We start from the raw sequence: 24526 nt of genomic DNA, 5'->3' as shown, positions 1-24526 counted from the left end.
TTACAAAAATTTTATACTCACTTACCCGGTGAAGGATCAGCACTCTAAAAGCTTGTGCTTTGTGCTACCAAATAAGCCTGTTGGACTTTAACCTGGTGTTGTGAGACTTCTTACTATCCAAATATGAGCATAGTTTGAAACCAAAAGAGAAAATGCTAGAAAATCTCAGTAGGTCTGGCAGCATGTGTAAGGAGAGAAAAGAGCTGACATTTCAAGTCCAGATGACCCTTTGTCAAAGCTCTTAAAACTTTGACAAAGCTTTTATGAGCAGAGCTTTCTGGGTAGATTGTTGAATGTCAATTGGCCTGAAGCTTTAGTGTCCTGGAAGCTTTTAATTAAATAAATTCTTTTATTTCAGTTTTGTAGTTATAGATATTAATAATAATGACAAAGGTATGCACTCAGTGCCCTCTTCACTTGTTTCTTATTTGTCCCATCATGACTTTTTTTTATCTTGCACCATCTTGCCTTTTATCATTTAATCTGTGACACCTTCCAGACTGTCATAAACCTTCCCTTCTGTTCTTTCCCCACCTGCAGCCCTCTAATTTCCCTGCTCCTATACATGCTTTAGACCTGTTTTATCTCTAACTTCAAGTTCCAATGTAAGATTAATTCTATTTCTCTCTCTCTGCACAGGTGTGTCAGACCTGCTGAGTAGTTCCATCATTTTCTGTTTATATTTCAGATTTTTAGCATCCACTGTATTAGCCTTTAGAGGCCAGTACGCATCGTTTGCAAAAAACCCAAAAAATGCAAGAGAATCTCAGCATGTCTGATAGCATCTGTGGAGAGAAAACAGAGCCAACGTTGAGTCAAGATGGCTTAGAGGTTATCACAAGAGTCCTTGAGGGTTCCACTATGGGGTGGGTGGGAAAGCTATTTATTATCTGATTAGGCACCTTTTCCAATGTCAGTGCAGCAGACTTTATTGGCTTCTTAGGTCCCAGTCTTCAACGTAACACCTACCCCCCACCCCCCAAAAAAAAACCCTTCTGATGAAGCATAAGGTCTGGAGATAAAACCCACCGGTTCTCAGTCAGACCCCGATACTTGGCCACTTTTTGTTAAGTTTCTGTCCAAGATGTTTCTAAAAGACAACAAATAAGCTACAAATATTCCTCAGCTCGAATTCATGAAGGGATTCTGCACGATACTCATTATATTGTTTCAGTAACATTTAAGACAATGACAAAACATGGAACCTCACAAGAGGTTACTGCAGAAGGTCAGGGGACATGGAGTTGGGGGTAGGGTGTTAGCGTGGATAGAGGACTGGTTGTCAAATAGGAGGCAGAGAGTGGGGGGTCAATGGGTGCTATTCGGATTGGCGGTTGGTGACTAGTGAGTGCCCCAGGGGTCGGTGCTGGGGCCTCAGCTATTTACTATTTATATAGATGATCTGGAGGAGGGAACCGAGTGTATGGTGTCGAAATTTGCTGATGACACCAAGATTGGGGGAACGGCAAACTGCGCGGAGGGTGTGGAGAGTCTACAGAAGGATCTAGATAGGCTGGGCAAATGGGCCAGGAACTGGCAAATGGAATTTAATGTTGGCAAGTGCGAGGTGGTCCACTTTGGTAGGAAGAATGGTAGGAAGGATTATTACTTACGTGGCGAAAAACTGCAGCAGGCGACGGTGCAGAGGGACCTCGGGGTCCTTGTGCATGAGTCGCAAAAACCCAGCTTGCAGGTGCAGCAGGTGGTCAGGAAGGCGAATGGGATGCTGGCCTTCATAGCGAGGGGGATTGAATATAAAAGTAGGGAGGTCTTGCTGCGGCTATATAGGGCATTGGTGAGGCCGCAGCTGGAGTACTGTGTGCAGTTTTGGGCGCCGTACTTACGCAAGGATATTTTGGCCCTGGAGGGAGTGCAGAGGAGGTTTACTAGGCTGACGCCGGAATTGAGGGGGTTGAGCTATGAGGAGAGGCTGAATAAACTAGGCTTGTACTCGTTAGAAGAATGAGGGGAGATCTCATTGAGACGTATAAGATGATGAATGGGATGGATAGGATAGAGGTGGAGAGACTCTTCCCGCTCAGAAAGGACAGTAAGACTAGGGGGCACAGCCTCAAGATTGGGGGGGGGGGGGGGGGGGCGCGCGGTTTAGAACGGAGTTGAGGAGGAACTTCTTCACTCAAAGGGTGGTGAATCTCTGGAATTCTCTGCCCGTTGAAGTGGTGGAGGCTACCTCGCTAAATATTTTTAAGACGCGGGTTGATGGGTTTTTGATAAGAGGGGGGGATTAAGGGTTATGGGGAGAGGGCGGGAATGTGGAACTGAGCCATGACAGATCAGCCATGATCTTATTGAATGGTGGGGCAGGCTCAAAGGGCTGGATGGCCTACTCCTGCTCCTATTTCTTATGTTCTTATGTTTATTTATCTCTAGTTCAACATTCCAAAACCTTGATTAAAAGCTCAAAATCACAGGGTGGTAATACTGGATTAAAATAATGTTCACTCCAGTTCCATCTGAATCATTATTAGTGGTTCTAAACAAGGGCTGCGTACATCTTATTTATTTCATGAACCTAGATGGTGCACCTGGAAACCTATTCCTTAACTTAATAGTCCTTAAGGAGAGGATTTTGCAAATTAAAATCCTGATAATGAGCATTCGTCTGATGGAATAAATGCGCTCAGCAATTGCAATGTCAGCATGTTACTGTGTGCTTCGCAAAGAACCATTGCTAATGATAAAGATATTGTTAGTGCAAAACTTTTAAACTAACCAGGGTCATGACGCCAAGCCTGTCAATCTCATGAGCAGGATTTCGAGGGGTTCGTCTTGGTGTGGAGTGCCCACTACCAGGTGGAGAGGAACCGGCAAGGGATGAACCAGTAAATGAGGCAGGGAGTGTACCCCCTCTATATCGGCAAAGGTTCAGGCCATCAAGGCTGCCACTCCCTACTCGGCTTTCAATTTCTTCTGCCCTCTGCTGCGTTGACTCCTTTTCTTCTTGGATCAGCCTGCAAAACAATCAGGTCAGATCTTAGGTTGACTCCATTTTTCATTTCCTATTCTAGTAACGTAGCACAAAATAACAAAATAAATTAACTGAAGTGTTATTAGCTATTCAGGCTACCAAATGGATTTATCTAAGACTAGAATCATAGTGCAATGAACTTGGTAAGTTTACCTAAATACTTAGGCATTTGATTAGCATATAATTTTCAAGTTCAACACATTATTTGTGCAGCGGTTTTCAACATAATTCTCTTTCTGAAACCCATCCACTGCTGTACTTATTAACTGAAGTAAACTTTTTCTGAAACAAATTGTAAACAAGCAAAACAAACCGTATTTCATTATTGATGGCATCCAACTGTTCTTGAAGCATCATAGCCAGAGTTTGGGCATCAGCCTGACCACTTGGTGACAGCAGATCAACAGAGCTGAATATTGTCTCCCTATCATCTTCTGCGTCTGATACTTCAGCATCACTCTCAAAGGCCTGGGCCACATTAGCCAAGACACTGGCTTGCTGTGCACGCTCCCATTCTTGCTCATTCAAGGTCTGGACCTACTCAAAAAAGTGCAACACAATAGGCTCAGAAGCAAGATACTGAAGTGTGCAAACATGAAATAAAAACACACTCAGTCCTTCAAGCCGGTTATGCCATTTAATTTGATCATAGTCAACCTGTGAATTACATCTGCCTTCGTCTCCAACATTGAACAGCCATGCCTAACAAAAATCTAATCTTAAAATCCCTCCCAGCCTTCACATCTTGTTGGGAGAGTGAGAAATGAAGTGTTGCAAATGAGTCAACCAATTAGAAAAAAAGGCACTTATCTTTAGAAGTACAAAGAAGATCTATAACAGTTAATTAACTACCAGTAGGCTATTGGCCAATCTTTGTAAAAATTAAAATTCAATTTACAAATCTTCAAAAATATTATTTGGAAAGTTTTATTTTTAAAGCATTTGATAACGCTTTCTAGTTCAAAGCATTATGTAATCATTACTTTTAGAACTCAATCTAGACAACTTAAATAAAGCTTGGAAATAAAAAGGAGTATGCAGATTTTGGCAATATTAAGCAAGCCAGCAACATCAGAGGGTGGCGGGGGGAAATCGGGGTCAACTTTTCTGGTCAGCAATCGTTCATTAGGCTACTGTTAAAAAGAATGCCCAAAATAGCTTCAAAGATAGTCAGATCATCTGGAAAATGGGATGTATACCATGCACCTAGTGCAACCTAAACATGTCAATGACTTGCCCATCTTCGCAATACAACAAATCTTACCATATGGACACTGAAAACAGAGGGAGGCGGTGGCATTGTGATGTTGTCACTGGATTAGCAATCCAAAGACTTGGGGCAAGATCTGGGTTCAAAACCCACCATCGCAAATAGTGAAATTTGAATTCAATAAAAAGTATATTATTAAAAATCTAATGATGACCACGAAACTAATAAAAACTGCCATGAAAACCAATCTGCTTCACTAATGCCAGTCAGGGAAGGAAAACTCTTGTCCTTATCTAATCTGGCATACATATGACTCTGGACTCTCAGCACTGTTGGGTAGCAAAAGCAATTAGCTTTCAGAGCGCTGTTCCATCAGTTAAATGGGAGTTCTGTTCACAAACAGGGCATATAAAGACACAAACTCAATCTACAATATAGTGGTTGGAATGCAGGTCTTTACAGCTAATCAAGTCTTAAAGGTACAGACAATGGGAGTGGAGAAAGGGTTAAGCCCAGGATAAAGAGATGTCTCCAGCCAGGGCAGTCAGTGAGATTTTGCAAGCCCAGGCAAGTTGTGGGGGTTACAGATAGTGTGACACGAACCCAAGATCCCAGTTGAGGCCACCCTCGTGTGCAGAATTTGGCTATCAGTCTCTGCTCAGCGACTCTGCGTTGTCGTGCATCATGAAGGCCACCTCGGAGAACCCTTACCCGAAGATCAGAGACCGAATGCCCATGACCGCTGAAGTGTTCCCCAACAGGAAGAGAACACTCTTGCCTGGTGAGCGTCGAGCGGTGTTCATTCATCCGTTGTTGTAGCGCCTGCATGGTCTCCCCAATGTACCATGCCTTGGGACATCCTTTCCTGCAGTGTATCAGGTAGACACTATGATAATGGATGAATGAACGTCGCTCGACAAACACCAGGCAAGATGTTCTCTTCCTCAATGGTCACGGGCATTTGGCCTCTGATCTTCAGGTAAGCATTCTCCAAGACAGCCTTCATGACAACACAGTCGCTGAGCAGAGACTAATAGCCAAGTTCCACACATGAGGATGGCCTCAACTGGATCCTGGGTTCAGGTCACACTATCTGTAACCCCCACGACTTGCCTGAGTCTGCAAAATCTCACAAACTGTCCTGGCTGGAGACAATACACACCTCTTTAACCTGTGCTTAACCCTCTCTCCACTCTCACTCTGTCTGTACCTTTAAGACTTGATTACCTGTAAAGACTTGCATTCCAACCATTATTTTGTAAATTGAGGTTGTTTGTGAACAGAAATGCCTTGTTTGTGAACAGAACTCCCATTTACCTGATGAAAGAGCAGCGCTTTGAAAGGTACTGGCTTGTGTTACCAAATAAACCTGTTGGACTTTAACCTAGTGTTGTGAGACTTTTTACTTAAAAAGATCCAACAGTCTTTGCCTCAACTATTCCCTATAATGTGCTTTACAGTTCTCATTTGCCCAAGTAACTAGATGAAAGAAAATGGTAAGAAATAACTTAGCAGTTAACAAACATGCAAGCTCCAAAAGACATCCGGAACTCAAAATAAATAATCTGCGCTGTTTCTCTTATGATCCTGGACCAAACCCCCAAATTTTTGGTACTTTTTGTTTCAAGAAGACAAAGTTTGAGATCCAGGATACTTACTAAGAAAGTAAAGCAACAGGATTCCATAATTTGTGAACAAATAAAATAATCTTTACTATACAAAATTTGAAAAATAAAACCATTTACAATATCTATCTTGTACTCCAAAATTCAGAATCAACAGGACGTAAATGTGAATAGGTAAACGATGGTCAAACACACCAGGCTGCACAATAAATGTCACAAATGATCAAGACAGATCACGAGGATTTCTCAGCAACCCACCCAGATATCACTGATCACAGAGTTACACAATCTCATTAAATCCATCTCCCTTATTAAGGATTGCAGGTCTTTATCCTTTCCTTTCAAAGAGTTATCCTCGGAATTCCCCCAAAATAGCAATGACTCCCCGAATTGCTCACTTCCCATGGTTTCGATCTCATCTGCCTGGATTTCTGACTCTGAACTAGGGTTAATGCACTCTCGTGCCAACTGTCAAGCATCATTTTAGTTCTTCAGCCAAGGCGAGTAAAACAGCATTGCTCTAAGATGCCCCTTTGCCCCAACAGCCTGCAGCATGGGATCACCAACATTCCACTGCTTTTTCGCTCTGAGGCTTCTTCCAAAACTCTTACCACTTGGAGACTGTCAACCACAACATTTTTATTGCTTGGTACCTCTTTCTCCATTCTTCTCCCAAGTGGAGTCTCTTCCCAGTGTTTTCTATCAGTGTTCTCCTTTTCAGGTGGTTCCTACAAACACACGCTTCCCCAGTGACTCCTTTCCCAGGTTTCTCTCTCTGGGACTTCTCCTTAGAATCTCTCCCTGCTTCAGGGTGCCTCTCATTATGATATCCCACTCCTGGATCTTGTGATTTGGTTTTCACACCTTCTTACTCCCCCAAGCAGGCACCCTGAGCCTCTGCTCCGAAGATCTCCAAACATGCTGGACTATGTATTCTCCCAATCCACATGCACAGAAACTCCCGAGGCATGCTGGGATTTGTAGTTTCCGGCCTTGGCTGGAAATCAGCTAAAGAGGGTTTCTAACTCATTTCAGTAAAGTGCAGCAGTGACAAAGCACACGTTTTGGGTGTAATTCACTAAGTAAAGAAATTTCTCCTAATCCTTCTCCCGTTAGTGATAATTTAAAAATCAGTGAATTATTACCAATTCTTAACCAGAAGAAATAATTTTCCCCACTATCCCATTGAAAGTCTTTCAAAGATTTAAAACTCTCAAAATACACTCGGAGCTTCCTTGCTCGAGTAAAATACTTCTAATACCTAGAGTTCTCCTCAATAATTTGCCATTCTCTATAGCTTTAATATCCCTCATACAATACGGTGTCTAAAACTGCAAACAAGTTGAGACCTAAACAATACTTGGCACATTTTTATTTCTTATATTTCTCTCTAGTACACAAGATCTCACAGAAGTTAGAATGTTCATGGACTCAAAACCATTTGAAAGATCTAAGCTGTAGGTAGGTGTTGATCAAACCCTAAGGCTCAAATACAGTGGCAGCATTTATAATGTTGGGCATGTTTTTCCATACTAGAATTAATCTATTTTGATAGTGCGAGCTCTCTTTGTAGGGCTAGTTGGTAGGGTACTTGGAGATTCAACATGAACGCTCCAAAGGTGTGAAGAAAATTTAAAGTTTGGTAGATTTTAACACTAACTGTTCACTGATTAATCTTTTATCTCAGTGGGCAACACCCCTTGTTGGACTTTTCTGAAGGGAAGTATTATCAGTAAAAAGATACAATTAATTTCAACATTTTTTTGATTGATTTTAAATCAATAAGACTTTTGAGCTAACTGTTATAGCTTAAAAGATAGCCTTATGATTCACATTTTCAAGAAAATCAATAAGTCGATCAGCACTTTTTTGATCTAGGAAGTTGGAAGAAGATGCCAGGTTTATAAAGTTTATTTATTAGTCACAAGGCTTACATTAACACTGCAATGAAGTTACTGTGAAATTCCCCCAGCCCGGCACCTGCATGGGTCAATGCACCTAACCAGCACGTCCTTCAAAATATGAGGGGAAACCGGAGCACCCGGAGGAAACCCACACAGAAATGGGGAGGATGCACAAACTCCACACACACAGTGACCCAAGCTGAGAATCGAACTTGGGTCCCTGAAGCTGTGAGGCAGCAGTGCTAACTACTGTGCTACTAGGCCACAGTTTACAGCAGTGCCAATTATTGTGGAACGTTAGAATTATTTTTCCATCAACACAAAGGAATATAGACAGGTTGAGTGAATGGGCAAGAAAAAGGCAACAAAAACAGAAAATGTTGGAAAATCTCAGCGGGTCTGACAGCATCTGTGGAGAGACAATAGAGCCAATATTTCGAATCAGGATGACTCTTCATCAGAGCTGGCAAAATGATAATACAAGTGCAAAGTTGTTCACTTTGCCACGAAAAACAATACTTTTAAACCAGTGAGAAATGTTGGCAAAGGGACCTGTGTATCCTTGTACACAAATCAAAGTTTAGGTAGAGCAAGCAATTAAGAAAGTAAATGGTATGTTAGCCTTCATTTCAGAGGGATTGGGAGTATGACAGTTTATTACTGACATTTGTAAGATGCGTTGGTGAGACTACAACTGAAGGGCTGTGTACATTTCTGGTCTCAGAGTGCAATGAAAACTCATTGGACTAATTTCTGAGATAAGGGGATTGTCCAATGAGAAGAAAGTTACTTGACTGGGCCTGTGCTCTCTCAAATTTAGAAGAGAGAGGTGATTTCATTAAAATATTTAAAACTCTTAAAGGGATTTGCCAGGGAAGATTCTTAAGGGCTATTTCCCTGACCAGGGAATCTAAAACACAAGGGACCACAGCCTCAGACTAAGTAATCAGCCTTTTAGAACTGAGACAAGGATGAATTTCTTCACTCAAGAGTCATGTTTGGAATTCTCTACCTCAAGAAGCTGTGTATGCTCAAAACATTGAATATATTCAAGACAGACACTTTTGGACACTAATGGAACATGCAGGTGTCCAGGGAAGTGGAATTACGCAGAAGGTCAGTCAATCATAACTGTATTGAATGATGGAGCAGGTTCTAAGGTCTGAATACTGCAAATACCGAATGCCACTTCCGTTCCTACTTCCCATGTTCTTAAAACTTTGCTACTCACAAAGATGAAGAACTGAATAGTCACAAAACCAGGTATACTTTGAACAGAAAAGTAATTAAAATTGTTACCTGGCATTTTGAAAGAAACTAAGATTGTAAAACCTTTGCGCACACAGCGCAAAAACTTACATGCTGTAGAAATCCACCAGAAAAGTAGCAGAAAATAAAGAATGTTATACATCAGTTACATATTTCAATGAAAGGTAGTAAAATTATATTCAGGAGAATTTAATACTCCCTACTAAAATACATGAAAAGCTCACGTTGCAGAACAGAATCAGTGCACAGAAAGTGTAAATTTTCCATGTAAAAAATTTAAGTACCCAACACTACGAAAGGTGTTCTGAATCTTAGAGTAATAGCAACCAAATTAAATTACATTTTGTTGTGCTGCACAAGTTATTCTATTAACATTGCCAGTATTGCTATCACAAATCATGTGTGCAGAAGTCAAAGTGTAACTGCACTCAAATTACTACCATATACAGTAACTCCAGTGAGTTTACAAGTTACCAATTGTTCCCAGTTCACATCCACACTGGCTTCACTATTTGGAAAAACAAAGATTGTTGTTCAAAAGAGAACAGGATATTTCATCAATATTGCTGCATTACTGGCTTGCAAATATGAATGCCAATTTTCTTCTTCTATTCTTCTTATTCAATTACTACTATTTCCATCTTTCACTTCTGTTCTCTTTTCTATTTCTGCAACTTAATCCTCGTCACTTGTCTCCTTTTCATTCAAACTTTTCTCAATAGCACAGGAAGAAAACAAGATGCATTATATTCACATGCAAGTATTACTTCAGTTTGGGGCTCTGATGTGTCCCAAATACATAATCCTTAAAATTAAAACAATATTAACATGATTGCATGTCTTTTATTAAGGCCTTACAATGATGTACATATGATACAGTCAATCACCAGGCTGATTTTAACCCCAAATGCATTTCAAGTGGGTGCACAGTGAAGAGTCCAGGTCAGGAAGATTGAGATATATCTTGTGGGTTTGGAAGGATGCTCCTGCTCCCAAAATGCAGAGTTTTACAGCTACCTTGCAGGGTGTGCTGATCGAATACAAACTGCTTCAGCTTTCAGGAAAATTGTGACAACCCCCCCGGTTAAAAAGTAATCAGGGTCCCGCTGATTAAACAGGATATCAGATGCTTGCCTGCTGGTCTCTCATCAGCCCACAAGTAAAAATTCAAAATAATGCATAAAAGTCAAATTTCAAATATATAAGGAACTTGCTCTTTAACACCCAGTTTCCATAGGGTAAGTTAAAATCAAACCTCCTTTCCTGAAACGATGGATAGATATTATATACTCAAAGTGAATAGATAAATGGCTTTCAAGTGCTTGATGACATAAACAGCCATGGCTGAAACACTGCAATTAAGAATGAAGCAAGAAATGGTACCTTTGAAGGTTCATCTCGTAAAGCTGCTAAGCGTCCCTTCTGAGGTCTACGTAATACTGATGCACCACTGTATGGATCTGGATGTTTATCCACCTCCGATGTAGATGCTAATGGGTATCTAAAATCAGAGGTACTGCCTAAATGTGACCTGCTAGAACAAAACATATTGAATATTTGTTATATACATTTTGGGGAGAAATTCAGCTATCTGCACCCAGAAAGGAGCCTCATATAATGGTGTTAGAATATTAATTGTTAAATGGCCTTGTTTTAACCCATATTCCCATAGGAGGAGGATTCCTGCTGGGAACACCAAATTTCATTTTTAAGTTAAAAAACAGCATTTTGTGAGATGATAATCCATTAATTGAAATTCACGATATCAAACATATCAACAGTTCCTAAAATCAAACAGTCCTCAAGCAAAAAGTAAAAACCAACCATAAGTCAATAGAAAATTTTGCAACTACTTCTAAAGGATAACAAAGGGTATAACAGTGCTGTGTAGGAGGTTCACTTCAAAATTAGTCAACATTAAAGCCATATTACAATTAGAAAACAGCCACAATCAAGCATCAACATGGGATTGCATGTTGGACAGAGGTATGTTATTTTCCTTCATTCAACATGTAGACAATCGACTAAAGGGTAGATGCCTTGAATTTGTGCCCCAAATTCCTTTCATACTGCAAATGGCATTTTCCCCTTTGTTAGAAATACTCTGATGAGAAATATTTGTCTAAGAATTACACTGTATTTCACTGTAATTTCCAAGCTCACTTAGATACAGATGCACGAACATGAGAAAGTTTCAGGAAGAAATATTAAAAAGGCCATTCTACAACTAAGCCTTAACTTGCAGCTTTGAAAATCTTGCAATAAAGCATGCTGAGGGCATCAATTTTTATAGGAGCATTTACACAAGATTAGCTCCAGTGCAAAACAAGTCCCTTTAAACTGATGCTAAACTTATGCAATGCAAATTAACATCAACATCCAAACTCATTTGAGGGCAGAGTTGGATTGCACCTCTCCAAAGTCATGACAGGGTTGGACTCAAGCATCAAGTTCAACTTGGATTTCAGCTTTCCAGTTACATCTACACCACAGTTTAAAGTGTGCAATTACACACTCAAGATGCTCCCAAGTTACATATTTCATTGGTAATGGTAAGTAGCAGAAATTGTTGTTTTTAATCATTCGAGGGCAGCAAATAATAAAATATTGGGATGGGGTAAAAGCCAGGAACTGCTCAAATTAGAGCCATCAAATTTTCTTCTCCAAACTATTAGAGACCTTTTTATTTCATTCAGAATACAAAAGAGAAATGGAAAGAGACAATAAACTTTACAATATGCAAATTGTATCATGTAGAAAAACTTCATTTGCTACTTCACTATCCAGCAGCTTAACTGAGATGTCAGGAAGTGGTATTATGGACCAGAAAGACAGTTTCACCTGAATAAGTTCAATTGGGTCGCTTCAGGGTTACAAGGTAACTCGGAATGAGTTTAAAAAAGGGCTTAGGAGAATTAGGAGGGGGCGTGAGAAGTCCTTGGCAGGTCAGATCAAGGAAAACCCCAAGGCTTTTTACTCTTATGTGAGAAATAAAAGAAAGACCAGGGCGAGGTTGGGTCCAGTCAAGGATAATATGGTGAACTTGTGCATGGAGTCAGAAGAGGTAGGTGAGGCGTTGAATGAATACTTTTCTTCAGTGTTCACTAAGGGGAGGGACCATGTTTTTGAGGATGAGAGTATGATACAGGCTGATAGGATGGAGGTGGTAGATGTTCTGAGTAAAGATATATTAGCAATTTTGAAAAACCTGATGGTCGATAAGTCCCCTGGGCCAGATGGGACATATCCTAGGATACTTTGGGAGGCAAGGGATGAGATTGCGAAGCCTTTAGCTTTGATCTTTGGGTCCTCACTGTCCACAGGGATGGTGCCAGAGGACTGGAGAGTGGCAAATGCTGTTCCTCACTTCAAGAAAGGAAATAGGAATGACCCTGGTAATTATAGGCCAGTTAGTCTTACTTCCGTGGGCAGTAAGTTAATGGAAAGGGTCCCGAGGGATAGGATTATGACCATTTGGAAAGATGCAGCTTAATCTGGAATAGTCAGCATGGTTTCGTGAGGGCTAAGTCTTGCCTCACAAATTTGATTGAATTCTTTGGGGTGGCAACTAAGTGTATTGACGAAGGTAGAGCAGTTGATCTCGTATACATGGATTTTAGTAAGGTGTTTGATAAGGTTACCCAGTAGGCTCATGAAAAAAGGAGATGTGGGATAGAAGGAAATTTAACCGATTGGATAAGTGACTGGCTGTATCATAGAAGGCAGAGGGTGGTGGTGGAGGGAAAATTTTCAGATTGGAGGCCGGTTACCAGCAGTGTGCCACAGGGATCAGTGCTGGGTCCTCTGCTATTTGTGACTTTTATCAATGACTTGGAAGAAGGGGCTTGGGTAGGTGGGTTTTTAGTAAATTTGCTAACGACACCAAGATTGCTGGAGTAGTGGATGAGGTGGAGGGCTCTTGTAGACTGCAAAGAAACGTTGATAGGATGCAGAGCTGGGCCGAAAAGTGGCAGATGGAGTTTAACCCTAATAAATACGAGGTGATTCATTTTGGTAGGACAAACTTGAATGCGGATTACAGGGTCAACGGCAGGGTTCTGAAAAATGTGGAGGAGCAGAGAGATTTTGTGGTTCATATCCACAGATATCTGAAGGTTGCCACTCAAATGGATAGAGCCGTGAAGGCGGCTTATAGTGTGTTAGCATTTATTAACAGGGGTTTGAGTTTAAGAGATGTGGGGTTATGCTGCAACTATATAGGACCTTGGTGGGACCATATTTGGAATACTGCACGCAGTTCTGGTCACCTCACTATAAGAAGGATATGAAAGCATTGGAGAGAGTGCAGAGGAGATTTACCAGGATGCTGCCTGGTTTGGAGGGTAGGTCTTATGAGGAAAGGTTGAGGGAGCTGGGTCTTTTCTCTTTAGAGCGGAGGAGGATGAGAGCTGAATTAATAGAAGTTTATAAGATGATAAGAGGGACAGATAGAGTGGACAGAGACTATTTCCTCGGGTGGATGTAGCTGTTACTAGGGGGCATAACTGTAAGGTTCATGGTGGGAAATATAGGAGGGATGTCCAAGGTAGATTCTTCACTCAGAGGTTGGGGGGTGGAATGCACTGCCTGCTGTGATAGTGGAGTCAGACACTTCAGGAACTTTCAAGCGGTTATTGGATAGGCACATGGAACACACCAGAATGAAAGGGAATGGGATAGCTTGCTCTTGGGTTTGGACGTAGCTCGGCACAACATGGAGGGCCGAAGGGCCACATTTTAAATGTAAACCTTATCCCCGTATTCCAAGGAAGCAAATCTAGGATTGCATTCAAATGGATTGTTCGGTATCTTAATCTGAAAATTACCGATTCAGAAATTGTAAAATTACATCGTAACGCCATTACTGCTGATCTGCTTGCCAAACAAAAACATTTAAAGTATAATTTTTCAAGTTTGATGCATGTAATAAGTAGAAAATTAACTGAAGGGGTGTTTTATTGTTCCTGGACAAAGAGAAAACGAGAAATGAATGAAAATGCATGTTCAAAGCATTGACAGCATAGTGGCAGAGCATTTAGCAATGCTGCCTCACAGCGCCAGGGACCCTGGTTCAATACCAACCTTGGGTGACTGTGTGGAGTTTGCACATTCTCCCCGTGTCTGCATGGGTTTCCTCCAGGTGCTCCGGTTTTTCTCCCACATTTCAAAGATGTTCAGGTAAGGTGGATTGGCCATGCTAAGTTTTCATTTAGTGTCCCGAGATGTATAGGTTAGGAGGATTAGCAGAGCAAATGTGTGGGAATACAGGGATCAGGCCTAGGTAGGATGCTCTGTCAGAGAGTCAGTGCAGACTTGATGGGCCAAATGGCTTTCTTCTGCACTGAAGGTTTTCTTCAACATCACAAAAATAATGGTGGATGAAGAATTAGGGGTGGTGGTAACTGGTGTAAGACTTTATAGAGTGAAAGAGATAGCAAGACAAATAAGTCAAAGGAGAGCATTCCAGGGCGAGGAAGAGAGATTGCGGAAAGATCTGTCACTAAAGATTACCAAGGGCAGGTCGGCAGAGGTGGGCCCAATTTATAGGAGCAGAGCATATACCTGCTGGCAGAGAGAACTGAAGATGGTTGAATGGGTAGACTGGAGTGAAGCCTGAAAGAACTTGTGCACGAGGGCAAGAATTCTGAAGTCAGTGCATTGAAGAATGACAAGCCAAGGATATAGATCAAAAACATTAAGAACATTATGGCCTGAATCTTCCAAAGAGTGGCAATCACCATCCAAGTGCCACTCTGCTACCACTTTTCGGTGCCACACCAGTTATGCATTTCTGGCTGGAATTTACGATCCTGGTTTCTCCGAAGTGGGGAGCGTGCCAGAAATGGAATTGCTTCTTGGTAGTGCTGGATCGTCCAGGCAAGACAAGACACGTCCCTCTTTTTATGACACGAGCTAATATATTCTAGTGGAGTTTAGATGTCCCAAGCCTTCTTTGAAAAGCTATGGAGTGAAGGCAAGGGTGACAGGTGGCAGGCTGGGTAAGGTGGCAGGCTGGGTGCAGTCAGTCAGTGGCTATCAGGCCACCAGAGAGGGTGGTGTAGTTGAATGGTGGGGGCTAGTCAAGTCAGGCGGTCAGTGAGTCTGTATGGGGTGGGGGGTAATTGTATAGTGACCCAGAAGTCAGACTATGATTTTTCAGTCTAATATTCCCCAACTAATCAGATAAGTGAGACGGAACCATCCAAATTTTCTGACTAACTTCGAGTTGGACTCTTTTTCTGAAGGCACCAGGGTTACTCATATTGCACATTGCACGTTTTGTCTAAGAAATAATTCATGGAATGTGGGCTTTGCAGGCTAGGCTAGCATTTATCGCCCATCTCCAATTTCTGAGGGTGGTGCTGAGCTGCCTTCCTGAACCGTGCATGTGGTATAGATAGTGATCCAATAACACTGAAGGAATGGCAATATATTTCCAAGTCATGATGGTGTGTGGCTTGGAGGGGACCTCCAGATTGTGGTGTTCCTACCTGTCTGCTATTCTTGCCCTTCTAGGTGGTAGTGGTTGTGGCTTTGGCATTATCTAAGGAGCCTTGGTGAGTTCCTGCAGTGCAACGTGTAAATGGTACACGCTGCTGCCACTGTATGAGAATTAAATGGGTGGGAGTTTGCAGATGGGCTGCCAATGAAGCTGGCTGCTTTGTTTGGATATTGTTGGAACTGCACTCATCCAGACAAGTGGTCAGGACTCAAATCACAATCCTGACTTGTTTCTGTAGATGGTGGACAGAAGAGTCAGGATAAGTGTGATCTGGTGCAGGATTCCTATCCTTACTGGACTAGCTCAGAATCCGAGTAACTCCAGGATGTTGATAGTGAGACTTCATCGATGGCAATGCAGCTGAATGTCAAGAGACAATGGTAATTGCCTAGCACTTGCGTGGAGCAAATGCTACACCATTTGTCAGCTCAAGCCTGGATCGTATCCAGGTCTTGCTGCATTTGGAAGTGGACTGCTCCACATCTGAGGAGTCATGAATGGTGCTAAACATTGAGCAAACATCAGCAAACATCCCCACTTCTGACCTTATGATGAAAGGAAGGTCTTCGATGAAGGAGCCAAAGATATTTGGGCCTAGGAAGCTACCCTGAGGACTCCTGCAAAGATGCCCAAGGACTGTGGTGATTGACTTACAACAAACACAACCATCTTCCTTTGTCCCAGGCATGACGGCAATCAATGGAGTGTTGTCCCAATTCCCTCTGACTTCAGTTTTGCCAAGGATCCTAGACACCACTCACAGTTCAGTGTTGCTTTGATGTCAAGGACAGTCACTTTCACCTCACCTTGGGAGTTCAGCTCATTTGTTCATGTTTGAACCAAGGTTGTAATGAGGTCAGGGGCTGAGTGATCCTGGCAGAACCCAAATTAAGCAGTTAGCAGATTACTGCTAACAAGTGCTGCTTGATAGCACTGTTGAGGACCACTGCCATCACTTTACCAACGGTCAAGAATAGACTGACGGGCAGTAATTGACCAGTTTTGATTTGTCACGCTTGTGTACATTACATACCTGGGCAAATTTCCAGGTACATGCCAGCACTGTACCTGATTTGGAACCGCTTGACTAGAGGCACAAATCTTCAGTACTATTGTTGGAATGTTGTCAGGGCTCATTTTGGGGAATAAGGTAAGTATTATTGCCGCAGTTCAAACTTCCCAGGCAATTTCCCTGGAGGCAGTGTATTAGTTCAGGTGAATTCCACGGCATACATCCAGTTCCATGGCACACATAGGGGTATGGAACGCGCTACCAAGTAAGGTGGTGGAGGCAGGCACGTTGGACTTGTTTAAGGTTTACTTAGATAGACACATGAGCGAAACAGGGATGGAGGGTTATAGAAGACGGTATTAAAAACGGTCAGAGCCTCGGGACAACACTGGAAATGTCGTATTACATGTTAATGTTTTGTCTCTTTTAATCCACAGGTGTCGGTCCACCTTGTTGTCAAACGAGGGGCATGCACACGGTGGGTCGTGCGTGGGCTGCTCCTGGAGGTTTCGAGAGTGGCCTAGTACTTCGTGTCGTTGTGTGTGCTTAATCCTGGATCAGCAGACGGGCACCACAACAACTCAGTGACTATCACTGCTAGCTGTGCAGATACATGGATTTGGGCCTGTGTCTGAGGGAGTTTGCGCATTCTCCCTGTGGTTGCGTGGGTTTCCTCCGGGTGCTCTGGTTTCCTCCCAAAGATGTGCTCTTAGGCTGACTGGTGTACCAAATTGACCCTACACTATTCTCCCCTGAATCTGGCTACATTAGGGGTACCATTCACATACACACAGGGCAGGGTAGGTGTAGGAAAATGCTTTGTTGAAATGGCGGCGCGGGCTCATTGGGCCGAAGGGCCTGTTTCCCATGCTGGGTTGTTCTTTGTATTCAGTCCCATGGGACTTTAGGGATCTGAGGAAAGTCCAGCTGGGAGGTAGTGGAATGGAGAAACAATTTGGGTTTGTACAGTAGTTATCTGGAAGATAGGAGTGCTTTTCATTCTTCTCACATTTTCTGATTAACAATGCAAACCATCCAAAGATCACAACTGAAACCACAGTTTTCGGATGATTCCCAGTTCAGAACAATTGTCCATGGAAAGTTTGTACTTCTGTGTAAGCCTTAGCTGGGAACTTCTGGCAGCAGCAGGAGGGTCCAAGCAAACCTCTGGGATACCTCCGCCTTTCTAGATGCAACCTTCTTGGATCTCAGAAGTTAAGGCCCATTATTTCTGCACTGCTCAGATCAAAAGAACGAGCTGAGGTATAAAATGAAAAAAAAAGTACAAACTATGGAACAAAGATACCACTAACCATTTTTGTGCAAACTGATGAATAGAATAGCATTTTTTGTATAATACCTATGATGCAGAGGGTCTCCAAAAGTAGCAGCTTTCACTCTCCACTGATCATTCTCAGCTCGCGAGTTTTCAATCTCAACCAATAATTTATCCTAAAATATTCAAACATGATTTTAAAAATGCAGTATTGACAACATTTAGAAAAAAAATGTAACCATAGTGGAATTTCTAGAGCAATCAATTGACAGTCCCAACACAATCAAAAATTGACTATTTAACGTTATATACCTGAAATACAATCTTAAAAACATACTGTAGTTCAGCTTTTTGTATAATTGAAGTCTAAATGGGCTATTAAGTATCATATTTACAAATCAACTACTGCATAAGTGCAGTGATATTCCATGAAATCATTAGCTTTCTGACCTATTTGCAGAAATTTGGGGAAAGCTGCACCAGGTACAGTAAGAAGACGACCCAATCTTGAAATACATTTTGAACATGCTAACGGCATGTTAAAGAAATGGGTAAAAAGTCTGACAACACCAGGTTTAAGTCCAACCGATTTATTTGATAGTACACTCACTAGCTTTCGGGTTAGTCCCTTCGTCAGGTGAATGGAGACTTCTGGCCTCAGACACAGCATATAAAGCACAGACAGTTTACAGATTACTGGTTAGAACGCAAATCTTTACACCTAACCTGCTGTTCAAGTCTTAAAGTGGCCAACGTGTGTGGAAGGAGCACTGATCGCAGGTTAAAGAGATGTGTATTGTCTCCAGACAGTACAGTAAGTGAGGATTTGCAAACCCAGACAAACCCATGATCTTGGGTTCATGTCGCACTATCTGTAACCCCCGCGACTTGCCTGGGTTTGCAAAACCTCACTTACTGTACTGTCTGGAGACAATACACATCTCTTTAACCTGTGATCAGTGCTCCTTCCACACATTGTTGGCCACTTTAAGACTTGAACAGCAGGTTAGGTGTAAAGATTTGCATTCTAATCAATAATCTGTAAACTGTCTGCACTTTATATGCTCTGAGGCCAGAACTCTCCATTCACCTGACGAAGGGACTAACCCGAAAGCTAGTGAGAGTGTACTATCAAATAAAATCGGTTGGACTTAAACCTGTTGTCAGACTTTTTACTGTGTTTACCCCAGTCCAACGCCGACATATCCACATCATGTTAAAGAACTGGACAGAAGGTGTAAAGTACAGGAACTGGTTTTGAAATAAAAGCTCCCCTATTGTTAAAATGCTGAATCATGGACAACATTGAACTTTTAATTAACAGTGCGGCTTATTTACATTTCAAAATGCGCTTCAAGACAATGAGTAGGCAAAGAGCTGAAACAAATCAAATGCTATGAATACAACAAATCATGAGAAATACTTTTACATCGAAACCTACCTTTTCATGATGTGTTTCTTCAATTAGCTGCTTTGTGTTTTCAAGTTCTCGAATAAGGGAATTCTGAAATAATATTTTGCAGGACAGGTTATAGAAGATAGTTCTGCATTACTGCACAAAATTCAAAATTGGTAAGTCAATTTGAAAGTAAAATTAACTTTTTACATAATGCCAAATAGGTGACATTGCTAGAAGAGGAGGATTTTTTCCTAGTTCTCTGCCTCCCTCTCCAAATCAATCATTTTACCTGATAAATTGTCCACGTTTTTCTGCTTGTTCATCAGTCAAAAGACAAAATAAGTTTGAGTAACAGGTTTCATCACAGCTGTTAGTGGATGCAGTAAGATAGTCCTTTATGCCAATTTTCCTCTCTTGGTCATTAAGAATATCTCTAATGAAGGATTTGATGATGTGTACTCATCCCGAAGGCTGGCTCATTGCAGTGTACGCCTGTCTTTATATCCTCTGTTAGTGTTTTCATTTACCAATAACTCCCTTCAATTTTCAAGCCATCTAGCATTGATACTCCATTCTTTTCTTCATTTTCTTTCATTTTAATCTTCCCTCTTTAGCATCTCTTTAAAAAGTTCACTTCAAGATGTGCCCTACTCACACAGTGTTCCTAATTATATTCAGCAAGTATCTTTGTTCTTTTATGCTCCGCAGCATTTCATTATTTGTTATTTTTTTCTATCCAACTGATCCTTTCCTATTCTCCTCCAAACACACATTTCAAAGCTATTTTCCTCTTTCCGTAGGGCGTGATCCAACTGGTTGTTCACGCCATGCTCCTGTTGTGGTGAGATCGGAGAATTCGGCGCCCAGCCAAATGTTAGTTCACTGCCGCAAGATGGGAAAATCCCATTGGCGTGAACAGCCATAACATTCTGACCATAAGATTCAAATTTCATTCATATAAAGCAACACACCAAATCAGAGTCTTTAAAAGTTGCTTCTTGCATTGTTTATGCAGCCACCCATTCAGCGACTGTCGCTCCTTACCAAATATGGCCTTTCCCACTGCTATCCTTCTTTCTTTGTTACACCTGCCATCTGCAAATATTTTAAATACTTGAATTCTTGCACCTGTTCTAGTTCTCTTCCTTCTATGAATATATGAATACTTCTTGATGAGTTTCAGAAATGCAACACTGTGGTTTTGTCAATGTCATAATAGAATCATACTACAGAATCCTCAAAACATGTAATCAAGAGGAGCCGATGTATTTCAAGGCTAGTTGGTATCTGAACAACAGCCCCTTAACTGAAGTCAAACTTTGCTAAAATCAAGCAAGGCATACCATCTAAGAGGATGTAATAATTTGGATCTTTTATAAAATGGACTACCTTTTCTTCTAATGCAGCCATCCTTTCCTTTAGATGAAGCTGAAGTCTTTCATTGGACTCTGAAAGGAGTTTATCTACTGTGTCTGACAAACGCTTATTGTGTTCTTCATTCATCTTTTCCCTCTGTCGAGCCTTTTAAATAAATAGATGGGCCGATTAAAAAAGGCATACCAAAACTAAAATAACGACTGCCCAAATGGCTCTTAGATACTACTAAGAAGATACAAAAATATTTTTAAATAAAACGCACACTTACTTATATTTTAAAATATATACTCATCCATTGAATACAAATTTCACACTACCTGGTAACATTAAGCACACTTGTAGTGTGCCACACCCAAAGGTTTTATAACAAATAGATAACCGGCACATATATAGAAAAGAATCAAGTTTAGTGAAAAGCTAATAAAATATTACAAGTCTAGGATGTTTACAAGTATATAGTCCAATGAAAAGGTTCCCAGCGGGGCCATTTTTATGAAAAACCCAAAGTTTGTGAAACTTGTCAAGTTTGATTAAAAGTTGAAATTACTGTTATTAAAGAGATATTAATTCTTAAGATTTAATGGCTCCTAGCATGGAAATGAGTACTAGGAAAGTATCTGATGAGGGACAAATAGTGGTTTCATTAAAAACGTCCTTGGTTTTGGTGGTTGAACAACAAATATTGGCATTCGACCAATAATTTGAAAATAAAGCCACAAACGTTTCATCGGACAGAAACAAAGTAATGATTAAAAAGAAAAACTGAGCAGGTCAAAACAGAGCATTCCTGGCACCCTATAGCCAGAGCCACCTCCGCAAAAGGCATTCTGTTTGCGAGATTCAAGAGGCTTATTACCACTTTCAGTCATGACAAATGACTGGCAGACAGGCATGGGTTGTTTGGAGAGTGGGGGCAAAAACAGACAGAGAAAGATAGAGTTTATAAACATTATTCTTTAAATTTTACCATGGGTAGCATGAGAATGAGGGGCACATTAAATTTGTGTTTGAAAAATTAGAAGTATGCAAGTTCATTTCAAATTTGGAGGGGTTTTGGGAACACAGCCAACACAATATAATAAAGTCACAAGGTCAGCACTGTGACATGGCCACACCTTGTTTGGAGGATTAATTTGCAGTCATTTCAAAAGATGAAGTAGCAGATTTTACATTTCCTTTAAAATTGAAAGTTTACAATGTATTTCTTGATTTATATCCAAGATGATGCAACGGAATCCATACACTATATTACAAACTGCACAAGATTCAGTATTTGGAGTTTCAGTAATTTATAATTTTAGTTTCTATAAATCATAACGTGGAAACCCCAATCAACATACTCGTTGCAATTCTTGATTCTTTTCTTCAAGCTGTGCCTCCAACTGCCGTAACCTTTCTTCAATGTTTCCATGCCTTTCTTCAGCCTGACAAATAAATAAAAACTGTTAAAAATTGCGAAGATTGAGCTCTGAAGTTGTAAATTATGAAAAAAAATTGCAAGTTTTTCGAAAAGCTCAGATCCATTTAGTGTTACGCTTCAGCCAGTGGTCTCACAAAAGCCTGGTGTAAGCGGCACTTTATGAAAGATATGACGGATGCTGAATGGTGCTTTAAATTGCTGTGTGCACATTTGAAGCTTTGATGCTCAGCAAGCTCAGCCTATGGAATCAAGGCTTCAATTGCCACTGTTTGCAAAAGGCAATAAGTAGCAAGCATAGCACAGTACTGGAACATTGCATATTCTACCTTCCTAAGCATGGAGCTCAGTTCCACCAGTTTAGCTTCCATAAGAGTAGAATCTTCAGAAGAAAGGGAAGGATCAGACTAAGAAAGGCAAAAAGGTACAGGAAACAGCAGAAAGGTTACTATTGTTAAGACTATGACATGAGTAGGGAGAAATAGATGCAGATGAAACCTGACATAAAAAGTCACAATTAGTTTATCCAAAAATGCCTTGCTGTACGGAATGGAGTAGTAATTGGACGCAAGTATATACATATCAAGAAGAAGAATATATGGAAATAATCTTGGAAAGGAAAGATACATGAGCATTAACAGGCTGACTCAAATTTTTAAAAAATTAATGTTCTGATTTGACAAATTTTATATACACATATCAGGGCAATTTCCCACTTAAAGATTTTGTTGCACAGTATATGATTACATAAGAATAATTAAACATAAATCATTGTGAACTCCAACCAAAAGATATTCAAAACAGAATTTTATATTCTGTAATGATAGCAAACCTTTAAATTGCAGACAAAAACTTTGGACTTCAATACAAAAGGAAATCTTGCTCATGTCTATCTGTCACATTTTAGATTGTCCACCCTCCTCCAAATCAGGTCAGCCTTCAAGCACCAAATGAACGCTCCCCCAAAAGTCACATGACCATGCCAAAATTTGGTCCTTGGGCCTCATCTAAGTGCTTGCAGCAAACTGCAGGCACCTGTTGGCTTCACTGGCAGTTTACTTGACTTAAGAATAGAAGTTCAGGTCCCACATTGGAGGGCTATGGAAAGAGGTGACAACAACATGGAAGCAGATTGCGGCCAGCAATGGTCATCATGAGTGCTATAGAGCCTGCAGTATGCTTGCTGATTCAAACCAATTTGCAGTTTTTCAATATTATAAAGTTACCTACCTAGGCACTTCAAAACTAGCAAAACTGACCATAGCAATCCCAAAACTGTTTTATTTGTTTCATTGAGGGATCCTTGGATATGTCATTAAGGAACCTAATGCCTATTTTTCGCATCTATCCTAACTTCCAAAAGCTGCCTGATCCAATTTCATGAATTTTACCAACACGAGGCCAACAAAGAATGCTGTTCTCCGAGCCTCGCCTACTCCAGAATTGGGTCAGGCATGCCAATAAAATTCTGGCCAAAGTCTCTTTGCATTAATTTTGTGCGCAGAGACCAAATTCTATTGCTGTTATGCTTCTGTGCCCTCTTTTATTCTACACAAAAAAAATCATCTCCCTGTTTTCTGTAAACAAAGTTTGGCCAACTGAAATAAAAACAAATGCAGGAAAAACTCAATAGGTCTGGCAGTCTCTTGTAGAGAAAGAAACAGTGAACATCTCAAGTATGGATGACTTCAGAGCATCTACAGTATTTTGCTCCTGCTCAGTTTTTCCAGCACTTTGATTTTACTTCAGATTTTCAGCATCTGCAGCAGCTTTCTTTTAGTTTAGTCAACTGAATTGCCTATTAAGAACATAAGAAATAGGAGGAGTAGGCCATCTAGCCCCCCGAGCCTGCCCCGCCATTCAATAAGATCATGGCTGATCTGTCGCTGCTCAGTTCCACTTTCCCGCCCTCTCCCCATAACCCTTAATCCCCTCTCTTATCAAAAACCCATCAACCCGCGTCTTAAAAATATTTAGCGAGGCAGCCTCTACCACTTCAACGGGCAGAGAATTCCAGAGATTCACCACCCTTTGAGTGAAGAAGTTCCTCCTCCCGTTCTAAACCGCCCCCCTTTTATCTTGAGGCTGTGCCCCCTAGTCCTACTGTCTTTTTTGAGCGGGAAGAGTCTTTCCACCTCTATCCTATCCATCCCATTCATCATCTTATACGTCTCAATGAGATCTCCCCTCATTCTTCTAAACTCTAACGAGTACAAGCCCAGTTTATTCAGCCTCTCCTCATAGCTCAACTCCCTCAACTCCGGTATCAGCCTGGTAAACCTCTTCTGCACTCCCTCCAAGGCCAAAATATCTTTGCGCAGGTGCGGCGCCCAAAACTGCACACAGTACTCCAGCTGCGGCCTCACCAATACCCTATACAGCTGCAGCAAGGACCTCCCTACTTTTATATTCAATCCCCCTCGCTATGAAGGCCAGCATCCCATTCGCCTTCCTGACCACCTGCTGCACCTGCAAGCTGGGTTTTTGCGACTCATGCACAAGGACCCTGAGGTCCCTCTGCACCGTCGCCTGCTGCAGTTTTTCGC

General features: G+C 41.2%; 1 protein-coding gene across 16 annotated transcripts in view; it reads right to left on the bottom strand.

Annotated features, from left to right (window-relative positions):
- The window catches only part of ppfia1 (PTPRF interacting protein alpha 1), a 155271-nt gene that overhangs the window by 45412 nt on the left and 85333 nt on the right, over window positions 1–24526 (bottom strand). For 9 of the 16 annotated variants that reach the window (XR_013886781.1, XR_013886782.1, XR_013886783.1 and 6 more), the window contains exons 9-16: window positions 22310–22387; window positions 21904–21987; window positions 20576–20707; window positions 19229–19291; window positions 17872–17963; window positions 10381–10531; window positions 3303–3526; window positions 2735–2972 (exon numbers count right to left, since the gene is read on the bottom strand). Coding sequence is in view for 10 of the 16 variants with exons in the window: in XM_080189934.1 (XP_080046060.1) it covers window positions 2735–2972; window positions 3303–3526; window positions 10381–10531; window positions 17872–17963; window positions 19229–19291; window positions 20576–20707; window positions 21904–21987; window positions 22310–22387 (1062 nt within the window). In the remaining 6 variants the exon portion in view is untranslated. The remainder of the gene's footprint in view (window positions 1–2734; window positions 2973–3302; window positions 3527–10380; window positions 10532–17871; window positions 17964–19228; window positions 19292–20575; window positions 20708–21903; window positions 21988–22309; window positions 22388–24526) is intronic. The other 7 variants (XR_013886785.1, XM_080189937.1, XM_080189944.1 and 4 more) reach the window with 2 other exon arrangements.

This window comes from Carcharhinus amblyrhynchos, chromosome 6, assembly GCF_965287045.1.
Source record: "Carcharhinus amblyrhynchos chromosome 6, sCarAmb.v2.hapA, whole genome shotgun sequence".
NCBI lineage: Eukaryota > Metazoa > Chordata > Chondrichthyes > Carcharhiniformes > Carcharhinidae > Carcharhinus > Carcharhinus amblyrhynchos.
This window is presented reverse-complemented; position numbering and strand designations above follow the sequence as displayed.